The sequence below is a fragment of the Hypomesus nipponensis genome, chromosome 6 (assembly GCF_054491055.1).
Source record: "Hypomesus nipponensis isolate SF chromosome 6, ASM5449105v1, whole genome shotgun sequence".
In the NCBI taxonomy this organism is placed as follows: domain Eukaryota; kingdom Metazoa; phylum Chordata; class Actinopteri; order Osmeriformes; family Osmeridae; genus Hypomesus; species Hypomesus nipponensis.
In genome coordinates, this window is record NC_140366.1 from 12,355,026 (window position 1) to 12,368,274 (window position 13,249).

The 13,249-nt window shown below is 46.6% G+C and overlaps 1 protein-coding gene across 4 annotated transcripts in view; it reads right to left on the reverse strand.

Annotated features, from left to right (window-relative positions):
- Nucleotides 1-13,249, reverse strand: part of otofa (otoferlin a) — a 51,398-nt gene that overhangs the window by 11,502 nt on the left and 26,647 nt on the right. For 3 of the 4 annotated variants that reach the window (XM_084700351.1, XM_084700352.1, XM_084700353.1), the window contains exons 6-30: nucleotides 11,836-11,909; nucleotides 11,504-11,630; nucleotides 11,356-11,410; nucleotides 10,251-10,382; nucleotides 10,050-10,112; nucleotides 9,871-9,955; nucleotides 9,548-9,707; nucleotides 9,171-9,357; nucleotides 8,705-8,891; nucleotides 8,074-8,297; nucleotides 7,114-7,222; nucleotides 6,804-6,996; nucleotides 6,495-6,615; nucleotides 6,218-6,318; nucleotides 5,763-5,853; nucleotides 5,489-5,605; nucleotides 5,088-5,240; nucleotides 4,659-4,851; nucleotides 3,595-3,719; nucleotides 3,253-3,387; nucleotides 2,456-2,617; nucleotides 1,817-1,888; nucleotides 1,376-1,495; nucleotides 1,048-1,209; nucleotides 500-662 (exon numbers count right to left, since the gene is read on the reverse strand). In XM_084700351.1, coding sequence (XP_084556477.1) covers nucleotides 500-662; nucleotides 1,048-1,209; nucleotides 1,376-1,495; nucleotides 1,817-1,888; nucleotides 2,456-2,617; nucleotides 3,253-3,387; nucleotides 3,595-3,719; nucleotides 4,659-4,851; nucleotides 5,088-5,240; nucleotides 5,489-5,605; nucleotides 5,763-5,853; nucleotides 6,218-6,318; nucleotides 6,495-6,615; nucleotides 6,804-6,996; nucleotides 7,114-7,222; nucleotides 8,074-8,297; nucleotides 8,705-8,891; nucleotides 9,171-9,357; nucleotides 9,548-9,707; nucleotides 9,871-9,955; nucleotides 10,050-10,112; nucleotides 10,251-10,382; nucleotides 11,356-11,410; nucleotides 11,504-11,630; nucleotides 11,836-11,909 — 3,311 coding nt within the window. The remainder of the gene's footprint in view (nucleotides 1-499; nucleotides 663-1,047; nucleotides 1,210-1,375; nucleotides 1,496-1,816; nucleotides 1,889-2,455; nucleotides 2,618-3,252; nucleotides 3,388-3,594; nucleotides 3,720-4,658; nucleotides 4,852-5,087; nucleotides 5,241-5,488; nucleotides 5,606-5,762; nucleotides 5,854-6,217; nucleotides 6,319-6,494; nucleotides 6,616-6,803; nucleotides 6,997-7,113; nucleotides 7,223-8,073; nucleotides 8,298-8,704; nucleotides 8,892-9,170; nucleotides 9,358-9,547; nucleotides 9,708-9,870; nucleotides 9,956-10,049; nucleotides 10,113-10,250; nucleotides 10,383-11,355; nucleotides 11,411-11,503; nucleotides 11,631-11,835; nucleotides 11,910-13,249) is intronic. The other variant, XM_084700354.1, reaches the window with a different exon arrangement.

A 13,249-nucleotide genomic window follows, 5' to 3' on the forward strand; every position in this document is an offset into this window, starting at 1 on the left:
GGGGAACACAAGACAGAGAAAGAGAGAGGGGAGACCGGGGAATACAAGACAGAGAAAGAGAGAGGGGAGACCGGGGAACACAAGACAGAGAAAGAGAGAGAAAAAGAGAAAAACCACAAGACATACAGAAACACGGGGCGGAGGTGAATGATAGGAGGAAGAGCATGAAGGGGCAGAAGCAAGCAGAGAGAGAGTGTCAGAGTGAGTCAGTGAGAAACAGACTCTCATCTACAGTACAGTGTAGCACAGTACAAAGGGTTATACTGCAGTATACAACACACAGGAATCATTCGAGAGGAAGCACAATCTGCTGAGAAACTGAATGAATGATACATTATGTTGACTGACTACAGCATTTAGACTTGAACTTGAGAGTTCAAAAACATTGAGGGATCACAGTATGCATGTAAAAAACAGCAGATGAATACTGTTCCAGTGTACCAGTGTACCAGTGTGTGTGTGTGTGTGTGTGTGTGTGTGTGTGTGTGTGTGTGTCTACCTGCGCTGGACCAGTTGTTGGAGCTCTTGTCTGGAGGGCTGTAGATGAAGTGTCTCAGGCTGGTGACAGCGTGGGAGCCCACCAGGGTGTAGCGGCCAAACGCACGACAGTCCACCACTCGGATGTTGAGAGGCGGGTGGAGCAGCTCGTTCTCAGGCAGGTCCTGGGGTTGGGGGTCAGGGGTGAAGGGTCACCAAGAAATAGAAGGGTCAGGTAGATGTTGTGGAAGATGTTTAAGGACCGAGCGGAGAAAGCTAGTTTAAGCTCACAATTTCACAATGTATGCTTCATGTTTTGGCTACCCGCAATATTTTGGGGGTATCGCGTTGTTGCTCAGTGACCTATGCACTTTTGTAAAGCTGTCTCTAGGAAGTCGCTTTGGATAAAAGCTAAATGAATAAATGTAAATGTTAGCTTTAGCTCAATGAGTTAGCCAGGGATTAATGGATAGAAAAACCAAATCATAGACATAAACAATGTAATTGAGACCTCTGAGGTCTTCCAGAGTTTGAGAAGATATCTAGCTTGGTCCTGAGACTTCCACTCACCACCTCAAACCACTTGACCAGGGTGCTGAAGTTGGGGTTCTTCTTGTAGTTCTGGATGAGGGCAGACTGGACCCCTTTCCCTGCACACTCGATGTCCACTCTGGGCCGGTCCACCTTGGCCAGGTTTACCCTCTTTAGGTCCCGCAGACCCCAGAACAGCACCTTCCCCCCAAAGAACCAGTCACAACCCATCAGAACCGATCTGAAGCAGTCACAACCCTAACACAGGATGTAGGCCATAGTACATACTGTACTATTTAGTATACAGTATATTGTTTATATAGTTGCCACTGCTCCTCTTCCTACTTCTACAACAGTGACCTCTGACCTCTATGCGGTAGCGACTGAGGATTGGTCGGATGCCCAAGGGAACAGGGATGATTGGTCCACGGTCTGACTCCGTCGGTCCCTCGACAGGAGGAAGCCCTGCCCTCCCTGCTGGACCAATCTGATTGGACAAGGCAAGGTAAAAAAAAATAATGTGAATGTAAAACACAGGACATGAGGAATTGAAGGAACTGAAGGAAAATGTAATTTTACAAATTCCCTTCTGTAAAGTACACTGTAGTATCAGTCTACCGGCATAGGGAGCGTGAGTGGTTTTGACTGCTAGTAAGACAGAGATGAAGAGTTTTGAGAACGTAGTTATAGAGACACAGAGGGAACAGAGTCACATAACTGGAACACAGAGAGTGACTGCAGACCAACCGGAAACTGACCCAGAGAGAAGCGAGGGATGGGTGGAAGAGAGAAAAGATAGAAAGAGCACCTTAATCTGAGGAACAGCAAAGTCATGGACAGCGATAAGAGCCCTCCTGATCTCCTCATCATCATAGGGAATCTGCAGAGTCAGGGGAGGAATGGAGGGAGGAGGCAAGAAGGAGGGAAGGAGCGTGGAGGGAAAGGGAAGGAAGGAAGGAGATTGGAGGTGGGAGGGGGCCATGGGGGATCGGGAGTGTGAGGATAAGGGAGGAGTGGCCAAAGCAGGAAGTGTTTTGAAATGTTGCAGGAAACGGATGCAGTTTCAAAGGTTGTTGCAGGAAGTGGCGTGGTGATGGGAGGGTGACAGGGGATCATGAAGCAGGTGACACACAGCGAAGGAAGGACACAGAGAAAGACAACGAGAGAGAGAGATCCCTCCTTTTCTCATTTCTGATAGTGTATGGTGCATCGTTTATTCAACAGAAGCGTTGTCCATGCATTGGGTACGTGGGCTTGATAGGTGGGCTTGATTTACAGGGGATTTGTATAAAGATAAGCTCCTCTTTCAGTGTATTTACAAGGCGTTGCCACTGCTGTATACATGGTTGTGTATGTGTGTGCAGCCTTGCGTATGTGTATCAGCGTGGGTGTGTGTATTGGTGTGTTTCTTTGTGTTTGTGCAGCCGTGTGTGTGTGAGTGTGTCACCTGCAGCAGCTCGAAGGCGGCCAACAGGTCACCTGCGGTGGAGTTCCCCCGGTAGATCTGGTAGTATTCCAGCTGGGGGGGGAACCGTGGGGGCCCATAGTGTTCGTCACACATCTTAGTGATGGGCTTGGCAAACGCACGACCTATGAACTCCGCCTTGCCCTGGACGCCATGGCAACCAAAACAGACAACAAGAGATTAGGAGAAACAAAAGATTGGAAAGTTAGAAGCTGGAAGAGAAGGACGTTGCCCCCCACTAGGGGGCAGTGTTACAGTACAAACTGCTTCTGTCAAACACGCTGGGTCTGCTCTACAGCTACTAACAGCAAACTACAGTGCTACTATGTAACACGTAGAGGGTCATGCAGAGGTGTGACAGACGGGCTGTGCTCGACCATCTCAGACAGAGATGAGGAGTGATTGATAGAGTTGAAAAAAGGTTGAAAATAGATTTTTGTGTTGAACTGAAAAACATGCCAGGTGGTCCAACATACTCTACTTCTAAGTGGCACACTCTACTTAGCCACAACAGCAGGGTCACCCGGGGGAGCAGAGAGAATTCAGACAGACAGACAGAGGATAAGGACACAGACACATACAGTCAGTTGGTATGAATGCAAACACACATATTGGCAAAAATTCCATCGTGGTTGGATCTCTGATAGATCGTTGTTGGATGCATACATACAGACTCTCTCTCTCTCTCTCTCTCTCTCTCTCTCTCTCTCTCTCTCTCTCTCTCTCTCTCTCTCTCTCTCTCTCTCTCTCTCTCTCCTGTCACGTCATGTCTCTCTCACCACAGTATCCTGATCATAGATCTCCACCACGATGATTGGCGGGTCGTCTCGTAGCTCGCTGGCCTCACCAAACAGCTCCACATCGTCAAACACCAGCAGTTGGTCCCATGTAGGACACAGGGTCTCACTCAGCACCTAACACACACAAGCAGACACACACATGAAACACAGTTCAAATAGGATAGTCACCTCCTCCTCTCACCACCACCAGGATCAATCAAATTACTCAGAAAACACAAACAAAAGGAGAGAGAGAGAGGGTGAGAAGTGAAAGATAAAGAAAAAAGTCAGAGAAAACGAGAGAGTGGGTGAGAGAGCTAAAGAGAGAGAGTCTTACAGTACCTCTGTGACCTGGCTGTGTGTGGAGAAGAAGACTCTGGCGAAGGGGTCTGACAGCCCACTGCTGTCAGCAGCAAACAGGCTCCTGGCCTGGTACATGTGAGCCCTCAACTGGAACACCTGCTTCACTGTAGAGGAGCAGAGAGGAGAGGAGCAGAGAGGAGAGGAGCAAAGAGGAGAGGAGAGGAGCAGAGAGGAGAGGAGCAGAGAGGAGAGGAGCAGAGAGGAGAGGAGCAGAGAGGAGAGGAGCAGAGAGGAGAGGAGAGGAGCAGAGAGGAGCAGAGAGGAGAGGAGAGGAGCAGAGAGGAGAGGAGCAGAGAGGAGAGGAGCAGAGAGGAGAGGAGCAGAGAGGAGAGGAGCAGAGAGGAGAGGAGCAGAGAGGAGAGGAGCAGAGAGGAGAAGAGCAGAGAGGAGAGGAGCACAGAGGAGAGGAGCAGAGAGGAGAGGAGCAGAGAGGAGAGGAGCAGAGAGGAGAGGAGCGGAGAGGAGAGGAGCACAGAGGAGAGGAGCAGAGAGGAGAGGAGCAGAGAGGAGAGGAGCAGAGAGGAGAGGAGTGGAGAGGAGCACAGAGGAGAGGAGCAGAGAGGAGAGGAGCAGAGAGGAGAGGAGCAGAGAGGAGAGGAGCGGAGAGGAGAGGAGTGGAGAGGAGCAGAGAGGAGAGGAGCAGAGAGGAGAGGAGCAGAGAGGAGAAGAGCAGAGAGGAGCGGAGCAGAGAGGAGAGGAGCGGAGAGGGTTACACAGAGAGAGTGAGACGAGAGGGTTCCTCAAAAATAATTCTGCAGCCCACATACAAACACAGTGACTATGATCCACTAACCAAACAAACCAAGCCGGGAGCACGCTTCATTTAACAGGACCAGAGGTGTAGGCACATGGTCGAGAGTGTGCTTAGTGAATTCGATGGAGGGATGAGTATGGGTCATCTACAGAAGTATAACGCAGGGGGCTGCTGAGGTGCACACAGTGTAGTGTACTACACAGACATGTGCCACATTGGGATGCAGAAGGATGCATTCCATATATTCACAATAAGTACACCCTCCTTTCTGTAGAGGCCTCTTACTTACTGTTGTACACTAGACTGATAGGGGGAACAGACTGGAGGCCGGGTCCGCTCCTGGCTGCCTTGTTCTCCTCAAAGCCATTGGGCAGGCCACTCAGGAAGTCCTTCCTCTGCTTGTTGAGTCCCAGCCACAGGTACATCTCCATCTTAGCCTGCACTGTCCACCCTGCCGGGCCGAAGCCCTTCTTACCAGGCAGCTGGAGGGAGCAAGTGGGCAAGAATGTCAGAACAAGAGCTCAACAAGATATGTAAGAACAGCTTTCGAATGAGTTATATAGGAGGGACAAAGCAGAGGGGTTGAGGAAGAGAAGGTTAAGGGTAGAGGCAGAGGAAGGAGGGTATTTAGAAGGGTAGAGGCAGAAGGTAGAGCTAGAGAAGAGTAAAGGCAGAGGAGGGCAGGGATAGAGGAGGGTAGAAGTGGACATGCTCGTACCCTGAGGAAGACAGCTTTGACCTTGCTGCAGTCCTTGCCGCTCTCCTCGTCCACGATGGAGTAGAGGATGTCTTTGGAGGGGATTCGGGCGTAGGCAATACGCTTATTATTACTCATCATCCACACAAAGATGTCTGGGATACTGTGCTGGGGCTGAAAATCACACAGGTGTACACTTTCATATACTCAATCTGTACCAGGGCGAGAGTTCTGTTTAACTCTGGCTAGCGACCAATATTATGGAAAAGGTAACAACAGAATGAATAACAAATACCAAATACAAGTTGATATCCAGTTGAAGATGTCTTGTTCCTGCATGCTGGGTGTTAATGTAACTTATATGGTCTGTCTGTCGGTGGTCGGCAGGTTATAAATAAAGCTGTGATCAACTAAATTGGTACCTCGTCGGCAAGGAAACGAAGCCGCAGCAGGAAGTTGTGCACAAGCTTGAATTTGTCTTTCACCGTGTTTCTCTTCACTTGGCAGCGGATCATCTTCGCCTGCTGGCCCATGGCCTCCTGGAGGGAGAGAGCTGTGTGAGATTACACACACACGCACACACACACACACACACACCTGCACAGACTCACCACATACTGACACACTCACGCAGGCACACACATACACCACGGACACAAACACACACATCTCCCTCCTGACTGTGAGGTACTGTACCATTTCTCTCATGCAGGACTTGAGTCTTTCCCGGTCCAGTTTGGTTCTGCCTGCCTGATTCTGGTCCTTGTTGGCCAGAGTGACAAAACGGCTGAAACACAGAGAGATGAACCAGTGGATGGCTCAGCGGTCCATGTTTACAGTATCATTCACGCTCACACTCCTTCACACTGTTTACACCCTCATGTGTGAAAAGGATCAATCTGAATGAACAATGTAATAACAGTCAGCAGGTAATGTGCATCCATATTAATTAATGTTTTAATTTACGTGATAGCTGTATTATTATTGCAGTATCACCTGCAGCCAGTATGAAGGTAGAGGATAATTCATAAATGAATTTAAAATGGTGTGTGTTTGTATGGATTATTGTGATAATGGAATGATTACTGCTGTGTGATAATGTGTGTTTGTGTGATTATGAATGTGTGTGTGCGTGTGTGTGTGTGTGTTACCTGCAGCCAGTGCCAAGTTCCTCCAAGACTCCTCTTAGTCTGCGCTCCGGGTAGGCTTTCTCTGTCTTAATGATCTCCTGCACATCATTCAGACCCTCCTCCTGAAGGACACACACACACACACATAAACAGACATACACACAGACGTTAGAAAAAACAGACATGCATATACAATCTAAAGATATTCATTTCATCTTTACATTCACCAGAACTCTAAACACACACATACATACATACATACATACATACATACTAACAAACACCAACAAGGACAAACCAGTTTGTCTGCAATCTTGTCCATGATGTTAGAGTTGTACAGCCTGCGTCTCTGGTCGTGCCACCAGCTCTTGATGTAGATACAGGGCTTCTTCTCAAAGTAGGGCAGGTGGAAGTAGTTCCTGAGGGGGACACAGAGGAGGGTGACACTGGTTCATAAAGAACACACTGACATGATATCCAGGACAGTGACAGTGGGCATAATATTTTAGTTGTTCCCTGTGGGAATCATTGACCAAACTACCTCTTTTAATTACAGTGTGTGTGTGTGCAGTTTATGAGGTTGACCGGGTGACCTTTGAACTCTGACCTGTCTGTGATGACGGGCTTCATGGGAGGGGTGGAGGAGACAGAGACCAGGTCTCCCTCTTCATCACCCTCATCTTCCTCACTGGAGTTCTGGATCAGCTCAGACTCCTCCTCGTCGTTCTCCCCTCCTCCATCCCTTTTCTTCTTCTTCAACGAGGGCTTGCTCACCCCATCTATCTGGTTACCATAGTTACCTAGGTAAATGGTGGGAAGAGGATGAGTTGGGGTGTGTTGTGTCATGGTTTGAGTGACTCCCCAAAACAAATGTGTATTTTTTTTCAAATGTCATGGCTGTCTATCTTTCTACTCACCTATAGTAACCTCAAAGCTGATTGGTTTGTCGCCGATCTTCCTGTCGATCATGGTGGCCTCCAGAAATGCACCAAAGAGGAAGAATTCTTCAATTTTCCCCGTGGCACTCTGAAAAGAGGAAATAATGAAAGCAAACGTCTTTGTTTTTTTTTTTCACAACCGATTATCTCATCAGCACTGACATCTCCACAATGAATATTAATATGAAGTATAAACGGTTTCCTCTGGAATGTAACAAACTCAAATGCATTTTCTCTCGTTAATATGAATTATGATCTTCTATCTGACATTAATGATTATGGTTGGATGCAGTCAATCTATCCTCCTAACTATAAACTGTTATTCCTTTATTTCTTCCTCACACTTTTTCCCCCTTGCTCCTGACAGGGAAGATTGGTGACATAGGCAGCCGTTTGGGAGAGATAGGTTTAATAAACTGCTAGCAGCCAGCCTGCTTACATTGCTAATCCTACAGCTTGACACACAGCTGGTGGCTAGCCTGCTAATATTGCTAATCCTATAACATATTAACACTGCTTATCCTATAGATAAGATTAACTGGATATCCCTAGTGGCCAGATAGTTACAGTAAATCAATGTCAGTGTAACACCAGAATGGAAATATTTGACATGTTTATGGTGGGGTCAGGTGTGTTTGTGTGTTTTACTATTATCTCATTTCATCTTCCTATTCACTAAAAGTCAAACATCTGAAAGAACAAATGAGAAAGTCTCCTGTTGGAAATATTAAAGTTCTGTGAGAAAACTCCAGGGAGACAGGTAACATGCGCCATATCTCTGGTTTGTAGATTTGCACTCATCCTAAATCAGCCAGCCATTGATGCTCTGTAACTGAGCTAGTTGTACATTGGCTTCTCTCCCTTTACCAGCCAATTGGGGAAAACTCTCCCCAACCAATGACCACTAATCTCTGATCCAGCCATCCAATGACATCCCACCTCTGAGATGTTGGATACTGGTTCCACCTGCACGTCTGTAGAACTCATGATCTCAGTGGAGGTGGTGTCAAGGATCTCCACGGCGACAGAGATGAGGAGGCGTGCCCTGAAAGACACGCCCTCTCCCAACCCCTCGTTCAGGTCCTGGTGCTCATCCATGAGGGTGTACTGGCGAGTGGAGCCGTACATGTTGACCCAGGAAGGACCCATTGTGGGCAGGAAGCCTGAGGGGGGAGGAGACAGGAAGTATACAAGTAAGAGAGCATGGGGGATGAAGAAGTAGAGGAGGGAAGGGGTGGAAGAGGTGGAAGGGGGTTGAGGAGGAGAAAAAATAATGGGGGAGAGAAGCAAAAAAGTAATTAAGAGGGATGGGGGAGGTCAAGAAGGGAAGGGAGAAAGGATGAGAGAAAGGAAAGGAGAGAGTCTCATTGTGAGGTTCTGGATTAATGAGTCTGGTTATGAGCATGTTATTATCATTATCCAAGATGAGTTGCGATACAAGATAAGAGGTCAGAGCTACTGTACGTAAAGACCTGAGGTGAAAGCATAGATTCAGATCCTTCAGTAGAACCAGATAAACTGGTGTGCTATTTATTCAGTCACAAACTTGCAGATCCAATATTCTGACTACCTTTATCGCCGTCGTTGGAGATCTTGCGCAGGTCTAGGAAATGCGTTCCTATAGCAACGTCATTGACTTTGTCGGAGTCTCGTATCTGGACCTTCAAGCGTTTGCAGAGCGGGGGGAACATCTCTGTGAATATGACCTGCTCGTTCCAGACGGGCTCGTAGCTGCTTTTCTGGACAGACGTCTTACCCTGCGCAGAAACAACATGACACAAACATAAATACTAAACATGGTGCCAAATCCCTGGGGGCACTACCCCAAAAAACTGTTGAGGAACAAGATCATCAGTACTTCATTCTTTAACTCTGGTTAATTGCTTGTGCAATTTTTCCTGGAGGAGAAATAAAAGTGACTCTATTCAACTCTTATCTACTCTTTGCTTATGTGATTGTATAATAGTTACAATTCACCTCAACGTAGCGTAAAAAGCACCTTCCTCCCTCTTCTTGGCGATGCTGTGAAGAGTTACCTTCTGTCCAGCAAAGAGCACCTGGACGTAGGGGTCCACCAGGTCTCGGTTCTCTCCTATGAAGGCCTTCTTCACATTGGCCATGATGCTGGTGTTCATCTTGGGCAGGCCCTCGGCTCGGTATATCTTCACGTAGAACCGTGCCCACTGCCTCTCTGAAGGAACGCCCTCGGGCAGCAGGAGATTACTGGGGAAATAATCACGACACAGGGAATATAACATGATGTTCGGAGACCTTTCTATGACAGAAATGAACTGCACTTTGCCCTGTCAAACAATTAGTTCTCCAACGGTTTTAGTCGATCCCTCTTTGAAAAACGAGCATTCCAATGCCTTACATAACATAATCAGACTGCAGAATCTAAGAACCTTCTCACCCTTCTATGTCATCCTCGTCCGTCTCATTGGCCTTATGTGGGGTCTTGATGTTGTCTCCCTTCCCGACGACGGCAATGTCACACTTGATATAACCTTTGCACCCCGCCGTGATGTCATCAGGGTCAGACAGCATGGCCCATTTGTGGTAAAACTGGTGCTCTGAAATAGGTGTCAACCAACCATCAGACAGTCTATGAACTAATGAACCATGTATTCAATCAATAATCAAAATCAATAAAATAATTGGAAAGCCAGCGAAACCAACCAAATCCTAATGACCTAAGAAATGTTCAGCCTGACCATCCATCCATCCTAAACTCACCAGGCTGTGAATAGACAGTGCCAACATCCATTTTGAACGTTCCAACCAAGGTGCCACTCCGCAGTAGGTTCTTAGAGTGAATCACCTGGACAGAGAGAAACCACACCAAAGTGTTTGTGAGTAGGTGAGTATGTGTATGTGTAAACACACATGTACACCATGCAATGTGCTCTACTTACTGACAGCTTCAGAATCTTGTCAAACATGACGTCTGGTGGCACGTGGAAGTCAAAGACAAAATACTGTAGGGAGGAGAAGCAGAGGGAGGCTGGTGGTATGAAACAGAGCAAGGCCTTTCTGCTGCTTCTGTTCATGACTGATGCTCTGCCCATTTTGGAGAGGAGAGAGAGTGAGAAAGAAAGAAAGAAAGCAGGACTCACATCGTTGTAGTAGGGACAGTTAGTGGACTCCTTCATGGAGGTGTACTTCTTGTCATCCCCGATCTCCACACACACCACAGGGTCCATGTTCAGTCCCACCAGCTGCCTGGCTTCAATCACGGTGATGCTAATCTAAAAGGAGGTGTTAGCATGATGACCACCATTAGTGACCATGAAAAGAATGCTCAAAACATGCTAAGCTTAGCTAAGGCAAATATATATATATATATATATATATATATATATATATATATATATATATATATATATATATATATATATATATATATATATATATATATATATATATATATATATATATGACAATGCTGATCACTGATATTATCTTAAAGAATATCCCTTGAAAAAGCTAAAGATACTCTAAAGATAGTTTTACTTTTCACCCTGAACGAATGAAAAACTTTGCAGAACAACAGTTACTTCTCCACTATCCAAAACTTAAAACAAATGTCTGCTGAAGCATAACCGATGAGCCAGGCAACACAAACTGGAGGAAATGAAGGAGAAAGATTCGGAGAGCCAAGCTGTGTCCCAATAGGTTAATTATATATCTACTAAAGTGGGATGAAGAGGAGAGAGTTGGGGAGAGTAAAGGGAAAAAAGAGAGTCAATAAGCGCAAACAAGAGACAGCTCCATAGAGAAAGAGAAGGCAACAAAGAGATAGACAGAGAGAGGGTAAAAGAGAGAATTAAATGGAAGAAACCGCAAAAGAGTAAGAGCGATTCAGAGAGGGTGATGTGACTGAACAGTATTTCCCATGTACATCTGTATAGTCTGGTGGAAGACAGCACTATTAATACAGAATGTAGGCCAGGATGGTAGTGGGAGGGGGGGGGGTCTAACCACAGGCCTGAGTCTGCCCTCACTAATGAGCTGTTTTTTCTGCCATTCTACCACCCTGCCTTCATCCCTTAATCCCTACTGGAAAAGTATCATCCCTCCCTCTCTCCTCTCCTCCTCCACCAGCTCTCACCAGTCTAGCCTTCCAGGCTTAGCGATGATGAAACAGTGGTTGAGGAAGAGGAAAGGCTTCTCCCAGGAACAAGCACACAGTAAGTGAACACAAACACACACTTCTCTCACCTGGTAATCCACTGGTCTCCCAGACCCGGGCTCCATCTTGATATCAGGCTTTGACCTGATTTAAACCAGGGCAGAGAGTCACACACCTGGATGTATGTGTGTATGTGTGTGTGCATGTGTGTGTGTGTGTGTCTGTGTGTGTACCTACCTCTTATTGGAGACATTAGTGGTGACAGCGGTAACAGAGGCCAGAGAGATGGTATCAGGGTCCAGAGCCCCGCCCATACGCATAGCCTTCCTGTCCAGATCCTCCATGTCCAGGACAGCTGGCTCATCTGGGGAAGGGGAGAGGAGGAGGGGGGGGGTGACGTTGAGGAGGAATCCAATGGCAAGAATGAAACTTGTTTTGTGTTCCGTCTCAGTCATCAATTCATCTTTTGTTGTCTCTTGCCTGAATGAGCTCTGACCTAGGGACCTCAGGGTCGAACATGACCCTCACCTTGCTCCCTTGACCAATCAGAGTGCTGAACTTGTGTTTACCTCCTCTCTTGTGGTCATCTTTGAAGTTTCTCATCTTGCCGAGCTTCATGGCTGAGAACACGCCCTTACCGGCTCTGATTGGACAAAAAGAGAAAAGGGGAAGGTATAGGGTGAATGAAACGACAAACTACAAAAACCCACAGAGAACCCAACATATCTACAACAGAACCATCATGGAAACATTTCTACAGATAAACATCACCAATAGGGTCTAGACAGTCCCCTCACCCTCCGACCTCCAATCACAATAGGCCTAGTGGGTGTCCAATGACCAGGTAGATATTAAAAAGGATCGCATATCACCACAACAACAAAGGGCTGTGATGTCACCACCGTGCCTGACAAATGAGCTGCCTTAATAATTAAAAACACAAAGCGTGGCCGTCCAGTGGGCTGTGAACATGAATACATGTCTATCACGCGATGAAAAGGACAGTTCTTCTGTTGAGCTCCATGGGGAACAATCTTACCAGAGCAGAAATTCTGCTTTCATCTTCCCTTCCTTGTCACACTGGTACTGTATCTATCAAGCCTTTAATAAAAGCAGAGAATCCAATAAAGGAGAAGACCTGCTCGAAAATCAAATGAAAGATAAAAGAAATGCTTTCAGACAGTCAGCACATTTAACATGACAGAGTTTCCCTGTAGACTGGAGCTTCAAGTGAAACACCAGTGAGGCTTTTCAAGTTGGCAAAGTTAAGATTCCTTCCATGTGCATTGCTGTTCAGAAAGTCATCGTTTATCAAGTTCAGTGTGGTCAGACGGCCCCTTCAAATCTGATCAGGTCTGAAACACCATCAAGGCAAAATAATATCAAAGTCTCAAAATTCAGATGGATGACATGGATAGACATGGATAGTCTGAACAGATCTGTAGATATATTTGAATGTAATGCATAGACTCAGCTTACTCATATTAACATTACACTGCCATTTGTACTATAGTATGCTTGGATGAATCATGAAACCTTATGGGGAGAAAGCCCCTTTAGTACATGTCCAAAGGTCCAATCAAAATAAGCTTAACTATCAATGCACACAACTATCAAAAAGCGTAGCACAAAAGGGAAGCATCCTGACAGCTGGCAAACAAGCATCACACTGATCTCGAGAGATCTGACTATCCTGCAGCTATCCCCCTCCAACACCAGTCCTGCATGTGTACCTACCATGAAAGAGACACAGAGGGGTCCCAAACCCAGCTCTCCAGGGGGTCAACAAGCTTCACCTGGCCTTCAAACTGTTTATTTTCCCATATGTGTTGCATGGGCAAGTGTGATGCTCAGGTAGTCCAGACCACACAAGTAAAGAGGTGAACAGGTATGGAGGAATGGAGGGAGGGAGAGAGAGAGGGAGAAAGGGAGGGAGAGGCAGTTGATGGACTACAGTTGAGGACAGAGTAGAACATAGAGGGG